The 14,684-nt window shown below is 50.6% G+C and overlaps 1 protein-coding gene across 3 annotated transcripts in view; it reads left to right on the top strand.

Annotated features, from left to right (window-relative positions):
- Nucleotides 1-14,684, top strand: part of SNF4Agamma (SNF4/AMP-activated protein kinase gamma subunit) — a 64,651-nt gene that overhangs the window by 4,257 nt on the left and 45,710 nt on the right. For 2 of the 3 annotated variants that reach the window (XM_011148686.3, XM_011148687.3), the window contains exons 2-3: nt 6,489-7,250; nt 8,187-8,905. In XM_011148686.3, coding sequence (XP_011146988.2) covers nt 6,497-7,250; nt 8,187-8,905 — 1,473 coding nt within the window. In that variant the 5' untranslated portion in view covers nt 6,489-6,496. Of the gene's footprint in view, nt 1-768; nt 965-6,488; nt 7,251-8,186; nt 8,906-14,684 lie in introns of those variants that run through there. The other variant, XM_011148688.3, reaches the window with a different exon arrangement.

The following is a 14,684-nucleotide window of genomic DNA, read 5'->3' as shown; positions in this document are numbered from 1 at the left end:
TTTTTACAGAGTTGCTAGGGGGACCTCAAAGTCGGACTCGGATGTGCAGACTTCTGTATATAAGCTGGACTGAGAACTTCCATTATATAGTTTTCATGTGTAAAAGCCTTATATAGAAACATAGAATCGTGCGCAAATGTGCATTGCAGGGTCCCGAAAGTACGAACGTAACTGCTGCACCGCACAGGCATTTTTATTTCAGAAAATGTTAATATTTGTCCAATATTTAATATTTATGTGAACATTAAATGTGTCATTGAATGAATTGACATTGGAAGAGGAAATATAAAATATTGGATACTGTTATTAAATATTAATGTTTTCTGGAGCAAAAATACCTGTACGGTGCAGTTACATTTCTCTCGGGACCTTGCAACGCGCATGCACGAAATTTTAATACATACTTTTAGGGGACGTGTTAAAGAGACCAGTTATTGGTCTAGTGTATAATATAAAAGTTTGTGCTTGGATGCGCTCCGTAATTGATCACGCTTGAACGTTCGAACCTATCTAGTATCTCTGTTCACGAGCTTGGTTTTAATTTTGCGGTATTAGGCAGAGAAACGGATAGATTTTTTATTATTTACTATCTTGATAATTCATCAGCCGAGTCAATTACGGAACGTATCTAAATTGGTTGAAGGCCTGTCAACCCTACAGCTAAAACCAAAGTTCCCGAAACCGATTCCGGAACAGGAAGATCTTGCGTTATCTTCTCATGAGGCGAGAGAGGAGAGTGGGAGAGAAACGCTCGTCTATCGTGAAGACGAGTAATATAGAACGATGTGTTGTTGGTTGCATGTGAGTGACAGACCAGACTTCCGGGATTGTTCCCGGAAACTCGCCGGTCGCTTCGATAAATGCCACGAGGTCGAGGATATCGGCCAATTAGTCGCGATTGTGAGACAAGAGAGCGGCGAGAAGGAGTTCTCGGAAGCGTCGAAACAACGTGTGCAGTTAACATGTAAGATACGCACGCGGAAGAATATTGCGTGTGCTTCTTATTCTTATTTCGCTCGACCAGCGATCTTGCACGCGCGCGCGCGCGCGTGAGAGAGAGAGAGAGAGAGAGAGAAAGAGGGGGGGGCGGAAGAGAGTAGAAGAAAGATAGAAGGATGTCGCTGCCACATGTGCTCTTGTTAGCAGCACACCCGCCGCGGACAAAAGGCGAGGTGCATCGGTCCGCGCGCCGAAGGGGGGAGGAAGGCCGGGCGAAAAATATTGTCCTCTCCTGAGTCAATTTACCCTGGCGAAGACAAAGAGAGGTGTGTGCGTGCGGCGAGTGCGCTCTCCTTTCACCCAGCGGGCGTTAAAAAGCAAACGCGAGTGCGTGTAAATGCCGCGCGCGGTTCTCCCCTTAAAAGCGACATTTGCGCAACGCGGCGTGACTTGGCGGCGATATCGCTCTCGCGGGGGGGGGAGGAAGCACCGCTCGACCGGCGTCGTTGAAGCCGCGGCAGACAACGTGGCGACGGGGAAATCCTCCGTCGAGCGTGCGGGGATCGAGCTGCCGTCGTCATCCTCGATAAAGTCTCATCCTCCGTGGAAACTTTTGGCAAGGCGTCGTCGCGTGCGCGCGCGCGCGCGAGAGAGAAAGAGAGAGAGTGAGAGAGGGGGGCCACAGCGAAACTCGCGTCCTTTAGCGCTGCGAGATACTCGCACGTGATCGATCGATCTCGCGTTTTATATATCTCTCTCTCTCTCTCTCTCTCTCTCTCTCTCTTTCTATGCACCGAGCTGCAGCTCGCGTGTGTGTCAAACGGTCGATTTCTTCGGACGTGTTCATACTGTTCATAGCGCCGTGGCGGTAGCGATTGTTTGTTCCCGGTGATCGACGAGGAGGAAATTTCCTCGACTCGCGATTCCGCCGTTGTTGGCGCAGTCTTCGGCGAGTCGGGATTCCGACTCGGCATTGTTCGGGTCAAGACGGAATTTGCACGGACTGCACGTTTACTCGTGGGAATTTGTATCGGGAATTGCTCAAGTGGAATTTCTATTAAGAATTGCACTTGCACGTTAGTTTGTCACATCGTCGTGTCCGCTACGGCGGTACAACGAAAGAACGTGCCTCTTCTCTCTCTCTCTCTCTCTCTCTCTCTCTTTCTCGTTCGCTCGCTCGTTTGCTCGCTCCAGCTTTTCCGCTTGAAAAAGATGCCAACGATGAGATCACACGCGTCTCTATAAGCGGCTCGAAGTTCTCGGTAGAGTTGTTGCAATAGTACGAAGTTTGTCTCATACGCGGCCGATGCTGAGACCGAAAAGTGCACAGTGAACGGGGGGGGGGAGGGGCATAATAGCTCTAACATTCAGTACAAATTTATTAATATTTTCGAATCGTACGAACTTCTTTCTAGACATTAACGCAAAGCTACCAGCTGTGACAAATTGTACCGCTTCGACGGAACGTGGAATAACGTGGAATAAATAATGCATCGCGCACAATGAAGCAATCCTAATGTCCGCTCATAATAAGAGGCTAAGAGGCTGAAAGAACGGCCTGCTGCTGCGGATTCTTCGCGCGGGGTGTTCCTCCGCCGCTCGACGCGGCCGTTTTACTCACTTGTGAACGATAATTGATCGTGGAGCACGTGCTTACCAGTGATCGTCACGCGCTCGAGCGAAGATAGATCGCTCGAGCCTCGAGCCTCGGCCATTTGATCGTCCGCGCGATTTACAAAACCGCTGCGAGCGCGCGAGCGCGATGGCCGGACGAAATTCGAGACCGAGCTCTCTCTCTCTCTCTCTCTCTCTCTCTCTTCCTCGTTGCAGGCATTCGCGCCTGACTCGTGCTCAGACCAGCAGCACAATAGCCTCGACATTTATTAGACCAAGGTTCTTTCGAATACTTCGAATCGGTCGCGCGCGCATTGCTCGAGCGAGCGACGAAATTGCACGCGTGTTACTTCCTCGGGCATCCCGTAATCCTACCCGTCTCACGCTGCACGTACAAACAAACATACATACACACGTTACGCAATTAATCTCGCGACAGTCGAAAACAATATCTACGCCCCGTGTGCGCGCAGCTCTACGCGCGCAGTTCATCTCGCTAATCATCTCGTATCTTCGACTAGATTTTGTCAGGCTCAAGTCCCCACATGAAGGCAGGCTCTCGATCCGACCCGACTTCTCCGTAACTTCGCTCGCTCGCTCGCTCGCAGTCCGCGCGAGAGAACCCGCGCAGCCCTGAGACTCGGTTTTTTACTCGATTTTTTTTTCCCTTCTTCACTGCGAGCGTCGAGCTCGCTGTTGCACCGCGTTGTCTGTGTTACAATTTTGCGCCTACCTACCTTGACGCGATCGACTGTCTTGACGCATGCGACAACTTCGCATGCGTCGTTAATTGTCCCCTTTACGCACGCTTCTGCTCTCGCGCCATTTTTGTATTACAAAATGAGTGGCTGGTGTAAATGCCAGCGATCGGCAACAGGCTGCTCGGTGTACATAGCGTATAGTCTTATCGCGGAAATTGATCGTAGTTACGCTAAAGTCGAGCGCACTGTTCAGTGGCGGTAGGTCATAAGGCGAAGCATCAGCGATGTTTTACACGCGCTTTATTACGGATCGGTATAAATGTGTGTGTGTGTGTGTGTGTGTGTGTGTGTGCGTGCTCGCGCGTTTATTACAGCGCCGTACTTGTTTCGCAGCCCCTCCTTTTTCGCCCTTGCTTGCCGTCCATGCTTGTGCCGTTTGCGTAATCGCAACGAAAGCGACGAGCCAAGAAAAATAATGTATACTTTTTCCCTTCGTCACCCCGACCCGCCGTATGCAGCAGCGATCGGTTCTGCTCTCTCGTTGAACGTCGGGTAGATTCACTTCGGAAAACCACCTACGCTCCGTTAACACGAATTTTGCCCTGAAGATACCCTGAAATGTGTTGATAGCCTTGAATAGATTTTTCCCGAAGAGGCTCAATGTCAAAGTTGCGATAGTTTTTTCTTGTTTTTTTTTTTTTTTCAATTAATCGATGTTTTCAGATGATTTTATTTTTACTCAATCGAGGTTTGATGATTTTTTTCTCAACATCGGCAGCCGATTTTTATGTTTTTTAAATATAGGATTTTTGTAATGTCGTTTTTCAAATACGTTTCCGAAGCAAATACGCACTCCTAGCAGCGTTTAATCCGGTGCTAACCAATTTAAATGTTTACTTTGCAAATTTAATCAGTTAATCGATAAATCGATTTTTTTTTTTTTTTAGAAAATAATCGGTCATTTCAATTTTTTTTTCATTAATCGATATTTTAAACATCGATGTATTTTCGAACATCGTTCATTCCTAGAAAGAACGAGACGACCCTCCGAAGGAGGGCGCATGGCTGAGAGAATGGCGGATCTTCGATATTCCCCAGCGCGCGGATGAAATTATATAAACGGGAGCGGGAGGGAGGGGGGCGTGATTATTCAGCGAGGTGCGGCTCTGCGAGTACGACGGTCTCTCGAATCAGCTGTTTGTTTTCAATGCCGACACGGTGCGCCAGCACACCGCGTGTTCCGTAAAGGACGTGCACGCGTGAACGCTTCGTAAACTCCTTAGGTGCGTTACCGCGCGTACAAACGTTCGCGAAAGTCGCGCGCGAGACGCCGGGAGATCGTATTTGAAAACACCTGTTGATCGAATCCCAAAGCGAAGGGCGATCTCGCGTCTCTCCTCGGGTTTCTTTCTTTCATTCTCTGTTTCTTTTTTTTTTCCTTCCTTCTGCCTCCTTTGCCGGCCGTTGTAGATGAAGCGAGTGCTTTCGCTCGCGTAGCCGCTCGCTCGAACGTTTATAATTAAAGTAAGACACTCTCAGTACGACGCGCACAGAATAGCCGCATGCTGGAGTAATTATAGGCGCGAGCGTGTATTTTTAAAAATACAGCACGAGAACTCCTCGAGGAGCTCGAAGGATGCGCGCTCCGGGTTTGAAAACAACGCGCCTTTCGTGCGCGAACGCACGCGTGAGTTTTGCCGACGAGTGTACGCGCTCCTTTCTGTCGTGTATCGAGTGGAAGTGACTCGATCGTTAGCGGGTTTTACGGGAAAAGAGACAAAGATGCAGAGAGAGAGAGAGAGAGAGAGAGAGAGAGAGAGAGAGAGAAAGTTACGTCATATCGGACGGATGTAACGTGGAGTACACATCACGGTAATAATTGTCACCGTAACGATCCCGGCAGCGGATTACACATTTTTACGCACCGTGCTCGAATTCGTATCCAATCGTGGGATTTCGTGCCGCGTGACGCACGATAAGACAAATACGACGGTAAATTTCCTCGCTGTACTTTTTCGTCGGAGATAAGACCCTTTCGTCGGTCACCAAGTTGTACGTCTCGGTAATCGAAATCGCTCGCGTTAATTCGTACGCGTATGATTGTTTTAGCGCGAACGGAGAAAGAAGCGTAAGAAAGAGAGAGGAGGAGGGAGAGACGCGAGAACCGAAGTCTGCAGAGACCTGTGATGCACGTAATAAAATCGAGGGGCAGAAACGCGGCGGCGGTGGCGGCGATCTTTCCGGTGGCAAATTTATCGCAGCCGCGTTTTTTCTCGGCTTTGTTCCCGCATCCTCACGTGCTGTCTTCGCGCGCGAGAGAAAGAGCCCCTCCGCGAGGCGGAGAGCCGTGTCGCTCTCTCTCCCTCTCTCTCTCTTTCTCGGGGCTCCGGCCGCGTCGTGCCGATCGGTTCGCGAGCCCGCCGAATAGTGTTTTACGTCACGCGCTCTTCTAGCACGCGGTAAACAAGTACTCGCGGATGCGAAGAGCGGAGCTCGACTAACTGGCGGCCGGCCAGAGGGACTCGCTTCGCCGTTCCTCTTCGTCGTTGTGATCTCGCGTCTATGTGGCGCGCGATACACACCGCGTCTGCTGCTGCGTGACTCATGTCTCTTTCTGTCTCTCTCTCTCTCTCTCTCTCTCTCTCTCTCTCTCTCTCTCTCTCTCTCTCTCTCTCTCTCTCTCTCTCTCTTACATATAGCGGAGCGCACGCTACTCCCCTCGAGGATGCGGCTCCTTGTCGGCTCGCTTGTTACTCGATCGTCGTGCCCGTCGTGTCGTGCCGTGCACGCGTTCTTTCCCTTTCGCTTCTTCTCTCTTTTCTCCTTTTGCACGGCCGGCTGATGTGCTCGCGAGGAGGGAATCGCGAGAGATAACACGTTGTTACGAGGATAGGCGCGTCACTGGCGCATTGCGGTATAAGTGACGAGTACGTACGCGCTCTCTATTTCGTGACCGTCGCGAATCGCCTCTACAGTCACGCTCCGTATATGCATGCTATATGCGCATACCGCTATAGGCGTACACGGGGTATATACGTCGGAACGCGCGCACGAGAGCGACGTACGTGGGGAGAAAGGAAGGAGCGCGGCTTGCAAAGCCTTTTCTTTCTTTCTCTTTCTCTCTTTCTCTCTCTCTCTCTCTCTCTCTCTTTCATCTGAGGCGAGCCCGGCTTGGCGCGGGCGATCGAAAAAGAACGCTGAGCGAGAGAGCGATAATTCGATGCTCCCTTTCAGGTTCCCCGATGGAGAGTTCCGGCGGCGATAAGCAGAACGAATCGGACGAGTGCGACGTGAGCAACGACAACAGGAAGCGGGAGGACGACACGACCGGGCAGAAGAATGTGGAGCGGAAAATGAAAGCGGAGGACGAGCGGGAGACCCCACGGAGGAAGAGCGCGAACCTGGACAAGCTGGAGATCAGCGCGGACGGCAAGATGAAGGAGCTAAAAACGTTGTCATCGTCGGCCGACGACGATGAGGTTGACGAGGAGGACGAGAAGAGCAAGGCGTCCGTAGGTGACGAGGAGGAGCGCAAGGACGAGACGAGGAGCGGCGGCAAGAAAGAGGAGGAGTCGTCCAGCGACTCCACGTCCACCAGCACCTCCGACGACGAGTCGGAGACGAGCTCGGAAGACAAGACCGAGCCGTCTAAGCCGACGGAGAATACGACGACCACGACGACGACGACGACAGCGCAGGCGGAGAAGACCAAGGATGAGTCGAAAGAGTGCAAAAATGAGGACACCACGGACGACAGCGATATCGAGGACGACCTGGTCTCGGCGATCAACTACAACACTATCACCTCCCTGGCGGCGCTCAAGGACATGCTGCAGTCCTCCGGGGAGGACTCGGACGGCGTCGACAGTTTCTTCCAGCACTACTTCCTGTCGCACGTCAACAGATTGCCGTCGCGGAACCAGACACACAGTCCGTATCCTTGGGGCAGGAGACTGTCGGAGTGCCGGGAAGAGGACGAATACGAGACCGAGGAAGGTGGGGGAACGCGCTCCGTTTTCTTATCTCGCGGCTCGCGCGCGCGGACAATTACGAGGAGAGGCATGGGCTTGCGAAATATCGGCTATTACGAGCAGCTCGGCCAATGAGATCTAAGATTAGCGCGGCGGTGCGTTTGGCAACGCGCGGTGCGAAAAGTCACTCCACTTAGGTAACGATCGCGCGCGCTTAGGTGTATTTATAAGACGTGTGTCCCCCGCTACGGAACACAGGACGATCCTGAGTAGAAAAATTAATAGGGTTCTCGGAAAGATCCATCTCGGAACGGATCTGATGTGGTAATAATGAGCCTTTTCCATCCCTTTTCAAAGCATCTTTCTTTCAGCCTTATCGGGGGGCTTTATGCTTCTCATGAGGATGGCCCTAACAATTGTTTGCTCGGAATGCGAGGAAACGCGCGCATGAACCTGAACCTGTCTCTGGAATCCTCCTCCTGCTTCTTCGTCCCCGCGCGCGACGCACGTGGCGAGTATCGCGGCGTCAAAAATAATGGCGATAAGGCCTCCTCGTTGCGTCACGACGTGCGTGAAGAATCACGTGTTTATATTCGCGTAGACGCGCGCCTCCGCTTTTCATTGTAAATTGACGTTCTCGCGATAGTCTCGCGCTTGTCGGCTGTGCGATTGCACCGGGACTTTCGTCGTCATTGTCGCGTCACCGGCGATAAAAACGAACGCTTTTTCGACGCTCGTTTCACGCGCGGGAGCGAAAGCAAGAGAGAGAGATAGAAAGAGACCTTGAGCGACGCAATTCTTATTCGCATCGATGCGAATTTTCCAACGTTCACAACGGGGTCACAGACGCGCCTTTGTGTCGCTCCTCGACCTTGGTGCACCTCGGCGCGCATAACAAATCGCATAACGAACGCCACGCGGAAAGCAACAAGAATGCAAATGCGCGCGATGACTTTTTCAGGGAAAAATACCGACAACTCGAGCGTCGACAACAAGAGGGACGTGACGAAGACGTCGCAAGCCGAGAAGGCTGACAGCGTCTCCTCCAAGACGTCGAAAGCCTCGAGCCCGTCGCCTTCGGAGAATTCCAGCTCGGAGAAGATCGATGAGAAGTCCATGGTGACGTCCAGCGTCTCGGAAGCGAAACCACCATCGCCGTTGTCAACCACGTCGACGGCGGCGACAACAACAACAACGACGATGACGACGACGACGACGACGATGACGACGACGACGACGACGATGATGACGACGACGACGACGACGACGACGACGACGACGTCGTCGTCGTTGTCGTCGTCGTCGTCGTCGATGACAACCAGCACGACTTCGGTCGCGACGACGACGGTCGCGACGTCCGCGTCAACGGCTACGTCCTCCGGCAGGTTCACCACGTCGACGGTGACGTCGCCAACCTCCGCGACGAAGCCACCTCTGAGGAGGCGGCACACCACCGGCCCGGGCATGACCTTCCCCGCTACCGATCCTCCCACGTACTCCACCAGCATGACCTTCTCGAGAACCAGCCCGCTGCCGAGTCCTCATCTTGATAAGAGATTCTTCGACAGTAGTCTGATCGAGATGAAGAGCCAAGCGAGCAGCAGCAGCACTCTGGATTACGACTCCACGGAGGAGGTGTGGGTGCGCAGGATCGACTTTGTGCAAGAGCGGAAACGTCGGGTAAGTGAGAGATATTTTTTTCATTTCTTCTTCTTCTTTCGTTCTTTTCTTGCACTGAGTGTTTGGAGGTACTGTTGCATCATGAACGACGATCTCTTTTCTAATGATCAATGAAACAAGCTGTAAGAAGATCAGTATTTTTCGTGCAAACAGCCAAATTTATAATTATACATGTCACAGTTAACGGCTCTCTCCCGATTCGCAATCAAACTTGATCAAACCGAACCTAATTAAACTAAATATAGGCTTCAGACGAATGATAAAAAAGTAGCTCCGAACACCTTATATTTATTTTACATTCTACTTATAAAAACAAAACGACTTGATTTTAATAACCTAATCGATCGCGCGCTCTCTTTTATCTCTTACGGCGATATCGTCAGTGTAAATTCTTGCGAAAGTAATCTCATCGTTTATTCGTCAATAGTCGCTTGTTTTTCTCATCTGTCCTCTTTCTTCGGTCGCGTTGCGCGATTATTCTGCCGATAAGGAATATATTTTAACATCTTCTTTTTCTTTCGACACAAATCTTTCCACGAATTTGTATCTGCTGCGTGTGCGTGCGACGCGCGAAATATTCTGCTGTCGTGTGAAATATTGTCGTCTCGTTGAACCGTATCGTTGAGTCGTTTCCTTTCTTCCCGGGGGAGGATTTCATCGTCTTTGTCGGCAGACGAGCGAGTCGTCGCCCAATCTAACATCTCTTCGTCGTGCGTCATCCTTTTCGAAGGATCGAAGAGCTAATGACATGTGCATACATACGTACGGCCGCGCCGCGTCGCGGCGGCGTCGGCGTCGATATGGGTGATGTTGACGTCGATGTCGACGGCCCGGTCGCCTCGTCTATAATTGCGCTAATTGACTAATTGCCGCGAGGAGAGAGGGGGAGAGGCGATCGCGCAAATTTGTTTACCGCCAGATCGCACAGCGTGTGCTCTTGCGAGAGACGAGTCGCGCGGGAGCAATCCCGCCGCTCATTCGCGAGAATAAGCGATTGTCGCGCTCTTTCCTCTTTTTCTTCCCGTCTGCAGGCGGTAGCGTCGCGTTTGTTCGTCGGTCGCGATGCGACGAAGAGCGCATTGTTCGCCCCGCGGCGATGTTTCGACGGCGGTTGACGCTATTAACCCCTCAGCCGTTAATAACGGAAATATCCGCGGAAAGAAAAATGATAAAATTACGAGAAGTTACGAGATTACGGAGTCAGAAAATGCGGCATGAAAGATGGACAGAAGGAACGCGATGACGAATCGCGATGGCATATAGTCTCTTCTTCCGGTTATTTCCGTCATTGACAGCTAAGGGTTTAAGGGTTTAACTTTTTATGCTGAAATGACGTGCTGTAACAATTAAAGCAATTAAAATGGTTAATTTGAGCCTGCACACGATATTAAAGTGGAATAATAATAGCACAAAAATTTATTTCGATAAAAATTTGCCAAGTGCATAAAACAAGCTATTAACGTTAAATAAAAATCTTTAATCTTTTAAGTGTTTCAACGGGCGTATATACAGGACGTGCCAGAATGACGGATGCCCTTGAAGGCATGACGTTTTTAGTAGAAAAGAATGTCAAATACAAAAGTTTTAGGGTTTAGAAATGGGCATCTAGTGGTGAACTTGAACTTGATCTAGGGATCAAATTTAGAGATCAAATTATGGTCAACCTTAAAATCGTAAATGGAAACCTCCGTTTTTTATTGTATCATCTTTTTTTATCGATTCATTTGAAGAACTTTTGCCTGAAATATTTTTTTGCTTGTCTAATATTTTTTGAGATATTTAGGGAAAACTTCCAGTGTTGAGAGATATTTAAGTAACTCTTCCAATATTTGGCTCGCGACATCTCGCCAACTATTTGTCGGAAGAAAAAGCGGTACTAAACTTTTTTACTCCATTTGGTATAAAGTGATACTAAACTTTCTTACTCTGTTTTGTCTCAATAAATTTTTTACACGTAATCTGTTTAAAATGTTTAAAATATAGAAGCGATCTCAAGTGAAACATCTCGTCACGGGCATCGGTCAGTTAATTTCCAGCGCAAAAAATTAAAACCTTTATCAACCTTTTAATGATACTTTTGTCACATGATCGTTGCACACCGCGACGATACTGCGCGGATCTCTCTCTCTCTCTCTCTCTCTCTCTCTCTCTCTCTCTCTCTCTCTCTCTCTCTCTCTCTCTCTCTCTCTCTCTCTCCTCTCTCTCTCTCTCTCTCTCTCTCTCTCTCTCTCTTTCTCTCTCGTTAGGCATTGTCTCTCCCGAAACGGACAAGACAATCGTGTGAGCTCGTCAAAGTAGTCGCGAGGCGTGATCTCAGCATTTTCCTTCTTCTTCCGTCGAAGCGCTCGTCCGAGGGCGAGCCGCCGTGAGCTCTTCGCGCACGTCGGGATGCTGTGAAAGGCGAGATCGCGGGATCGTCGAGAGGCGAGTCGCGGTTGGCGTGCAACTTCCGTAAACAACGGAAGGTTAACGACCGGCGTGAAGTGCGCGGCGCGCACGATCATCGTGACAGTGCACGGCTTCGTGAAAGAAAGGTAGGATGAATCGGCCGCAGGGAGAACACGAGAGCCTCGTCTTCCTCTTCTTGCTTTATCTTCTTCTCCCTCTTCCTTTGCTCCTCTTCTTTCTCTTCTTCTTCTTCATCATCTTCTTCTTCTTCTTCTTTTTCTTTTTCTTCTTCTACCGCCGCTGCTGCTCCTGCTCCTCCTTTCTCCGTGAAAAGGGCGGCCTTGACGATCTCGATAACTCCGAGATTCGGGTCGGCTAACAGTCTCTTCCCGACACGATAACTTTTCGTCTCTCGTGAAATGTACGCTACTTTCAGGATCGGGAAGACAAAGAGACGAGAAAAACGCATTGTGTGTGTGTGTGTGTGTGTGACTGTTCTTTGCGTTACGCTGCCTACGTGTCGATACTGCCGATAAGTGGGTCGGCTATTGTGGCCGTCGCGAAAAAAACGTCGGTCTGTCTGAGTGGGAGAAAAATTTCGGAATCGCAAGTGCGGGGGAGCGTCTTCTCGCCATTTGCAAACTGTGCGTTCCCGCATTTAATCGCCGCGCGGCGACGCGTCGACCGTTTGGCGCGAGCGAGTTTCTGCAACTGTCGCGCGAAGTAAAGCAGCATTCGCGTGTCCCAGAATCGATCCTCGCGTCCAACGGTACAGAGGGATGGCGCGGAGGGAGGGGACGGCCGCCTCTACGCTCGGCATTTCAATCGCGTTAAAGAATTCAGAGTAGTCGCTTATGTACATATACAGGGTGTATGAAAAGTACCGGGACGGCGAAATGTCTCGCGAAAACTAGGCACTTTGGAGGAAAGTGTTTCAGACGAAAGTTGTGTGGCTTCAAGAGAGACACGAAACAAAAACTGTATCATTTTGCTTACAGATGGCGCCGAGATATCCACTGATCGTTAAACTGAACTTTTCTTAAATGGAAATCCCAATTTTTTATCATGTTATCTCTTTCCACCGCTTAATTTGAATAACTTTCGTCTGAAGCATTTCTTTCTAAAATGCTCGGTCAAGGCTCAGAACTACTGGAAACTCGCAAGAATGCCTTCCACTTTGCGCTCGGAATCGCGGAGGGGCAACATCACTGTTCTGCGCGAGAAACGATCGTTTCCATTCACGTGGAAATTACTTGTCTCGGCGACAGATCGCGTAATTTCTCATGTCTTTGTCACGCATTGCACATTACGCGTTGATTAATAAGTAGGAAGAAGCGGCGAACGTCACGAACGCTCGTCATTGATTGTTTTCCCGCGCTCGACACGAGTGATCCTCGCCCGATTGTTGATTCGTTACCAGCGGGGAGGAGGGAGGTGAGACGATGAGAAATCCGGAAGTCGCGAGCGCGTTTCGCAAGAAGGAAGCAAAATTCTCGCTCCTCTCAACCGAATTTACAATTGAATTTGAAAGAACCAGAATTCTCTTTCTCTCTCTCTCTCTCTCTCTCTCCCTTTCTCTCTCTCTCTCTCTCTCTCTCTCTTTCTCAAGAGCGAGGAAAGCGAATTCAGCTCGCAGGAACCGGAAATTCCGTTTCCCTCAGCCGAGTCCGTGTCAGCCCGTCCATTTGATTCAAGCGCTTCGTTTTCTCCTCGCGTGCTTTTTTCCCTGTCAAATGTCGCATCGCGCCCTGGATGGTTCGACGTGGCGATTTAACACGACTAACGCGGAAAGGGTAAAGCCAAGTGGCGCAAGGCTTCCTTGAAGCTCTATCGATTCGCTCGAAGGAGGAATCGCACGACGCCGCGAGCGGTTCTTGTGACGAATATTTTGACGTGTCTTTTCGACGACTGTGTCGTCGTCGTCGTTGTCATCGTCGTCGTCGTCGTCGTCGTCGTCGTCGTCGTTGTCGCGTGCGAGAAATATTAGAACGCGATGTGACAGCGAAGCAAAATGGAAGCAGCCTCAGTCAGCGGAGCTGCCGGAGACGACGGCGTGTCTGTGGAGATCGCAGATTTCTTCGTACAGCTTTCTGTGTCGTTTCGATCCTCGCGTTTGCTCGCGCGGCCGCGTTCCATTTCGCGTGCAAGTACTTTCCCCGGCGGTCGAATCTGTGCGGATGATTGATCGCCTACAATGCAAATCCGATAGCAGCCGATCCCTCGGAATTCGCCGATTCGAGCCGATCCGATTCCCGTGGAATTTTTTACCTCACGGAGACGCACGCACACACGTATGGAGAGAGGAGAAGGAGGAGGAAACGGAGACAAAAGCTTCTCCGCAATTTGATCGGCTCAAGAGCGACGATTACTCGGCGTTGCGCAACGCAACCGCGCGACACCGCCTCAATCTAACCGTGACAGTCGTAATAATTTCCTTACGTCACGATCTAGTTTTAATCTTTGACACATCCGCACCGCCAGAAGCGCGGAAAGAGCGGAAAACAGGGACCTGCTTATCGTCCGCCGTTAACTTCGCGTTGCGTCACACATACACACACACACACACGACGTGTCGTCCGATGTCGCCGTTTTGCCGTTGGCAGGTAAATCACGGCACAGCTGATTTTTTGCCGCAATGCGGCCGCGTCAAAAATATGTCTATTTGTCGGGGGGGGGGGAAGGGAGGCTGCGAGAGGAGGGCTGTTAATCTATCAAATCTCGCCGCTGCGTGGCTCGCGCGTTTCCTCGATGATATGACGTGATTCGATGCACCGCAACTGCATTCTCGCGTTTTAACGGGCTGTTGGATGGAAAATTTTCATAATTTGTCGATTCGCGAAATATGAGAGAGAATAATCAGCATCCGCGCGAACGCGGCAATTATTTCTTTGGTTTTTCCTCCTGCCGCGCGGAAACTCTCGCCGACGAGAGCAGCGGCACAGCAGCGCGGACTGGACGAGCGCTATCTCTTACGTGTGTGCATTTGTGTGTCGCGCATTTTAAATAATGAAACCGACTCGATAGTCCAATCTCTGCGGAATTATCGCATTATTGGCCGGCGGCGCGCGGAGTCGTTATCTAAAGTAAGTCGGCCGAGCGGGTTGTTAAGCGCGCGGCGATTTCACGACGAGTGAGTTACTCACTTAATTATTGATATTAATCGCGATATTAAACGCGATTAAACGCGCGGAATTCCGAGCACGAGGCGCGATCGCGAAATTTTCGATGACGTAAGCGCGCGCGCGCGCGTCGATTGACTGTTTATTGCTTCCCCTTGCGTAATTGCGCGCCACAATGTCGGTACTTTTTGACACGTCGTTGCTCGCGAGAAAATCTCCCGCCCCCTCCGCTTTCCCTCTGAACCTCGCTCCCTCGAAGGAGAGGCCAGTCA

The sequence above is a fragment of the Harpegnathos saltator genome, unplaced genomic scaffold (genome assembly GCF_003227715.2).
Source record: "Harpegnathos saltator strain DR-91 unplaced genomic scaffold, Hsal_v8.6 scaffold49, whole genome shotgun sequence".
Classification (NCBI taxonomy): domain Eukaryota; kingdom Metazoa; phylum Arthropoda; class Insecta; order Hymenoptera; family Formicidae; genus Harpegnathos; species Harpegnathos saltator.
Note: the sequence above shows the minus strand (reverse complement) of the source record. Positions and strands in the feature narration are given on the sequence as shown.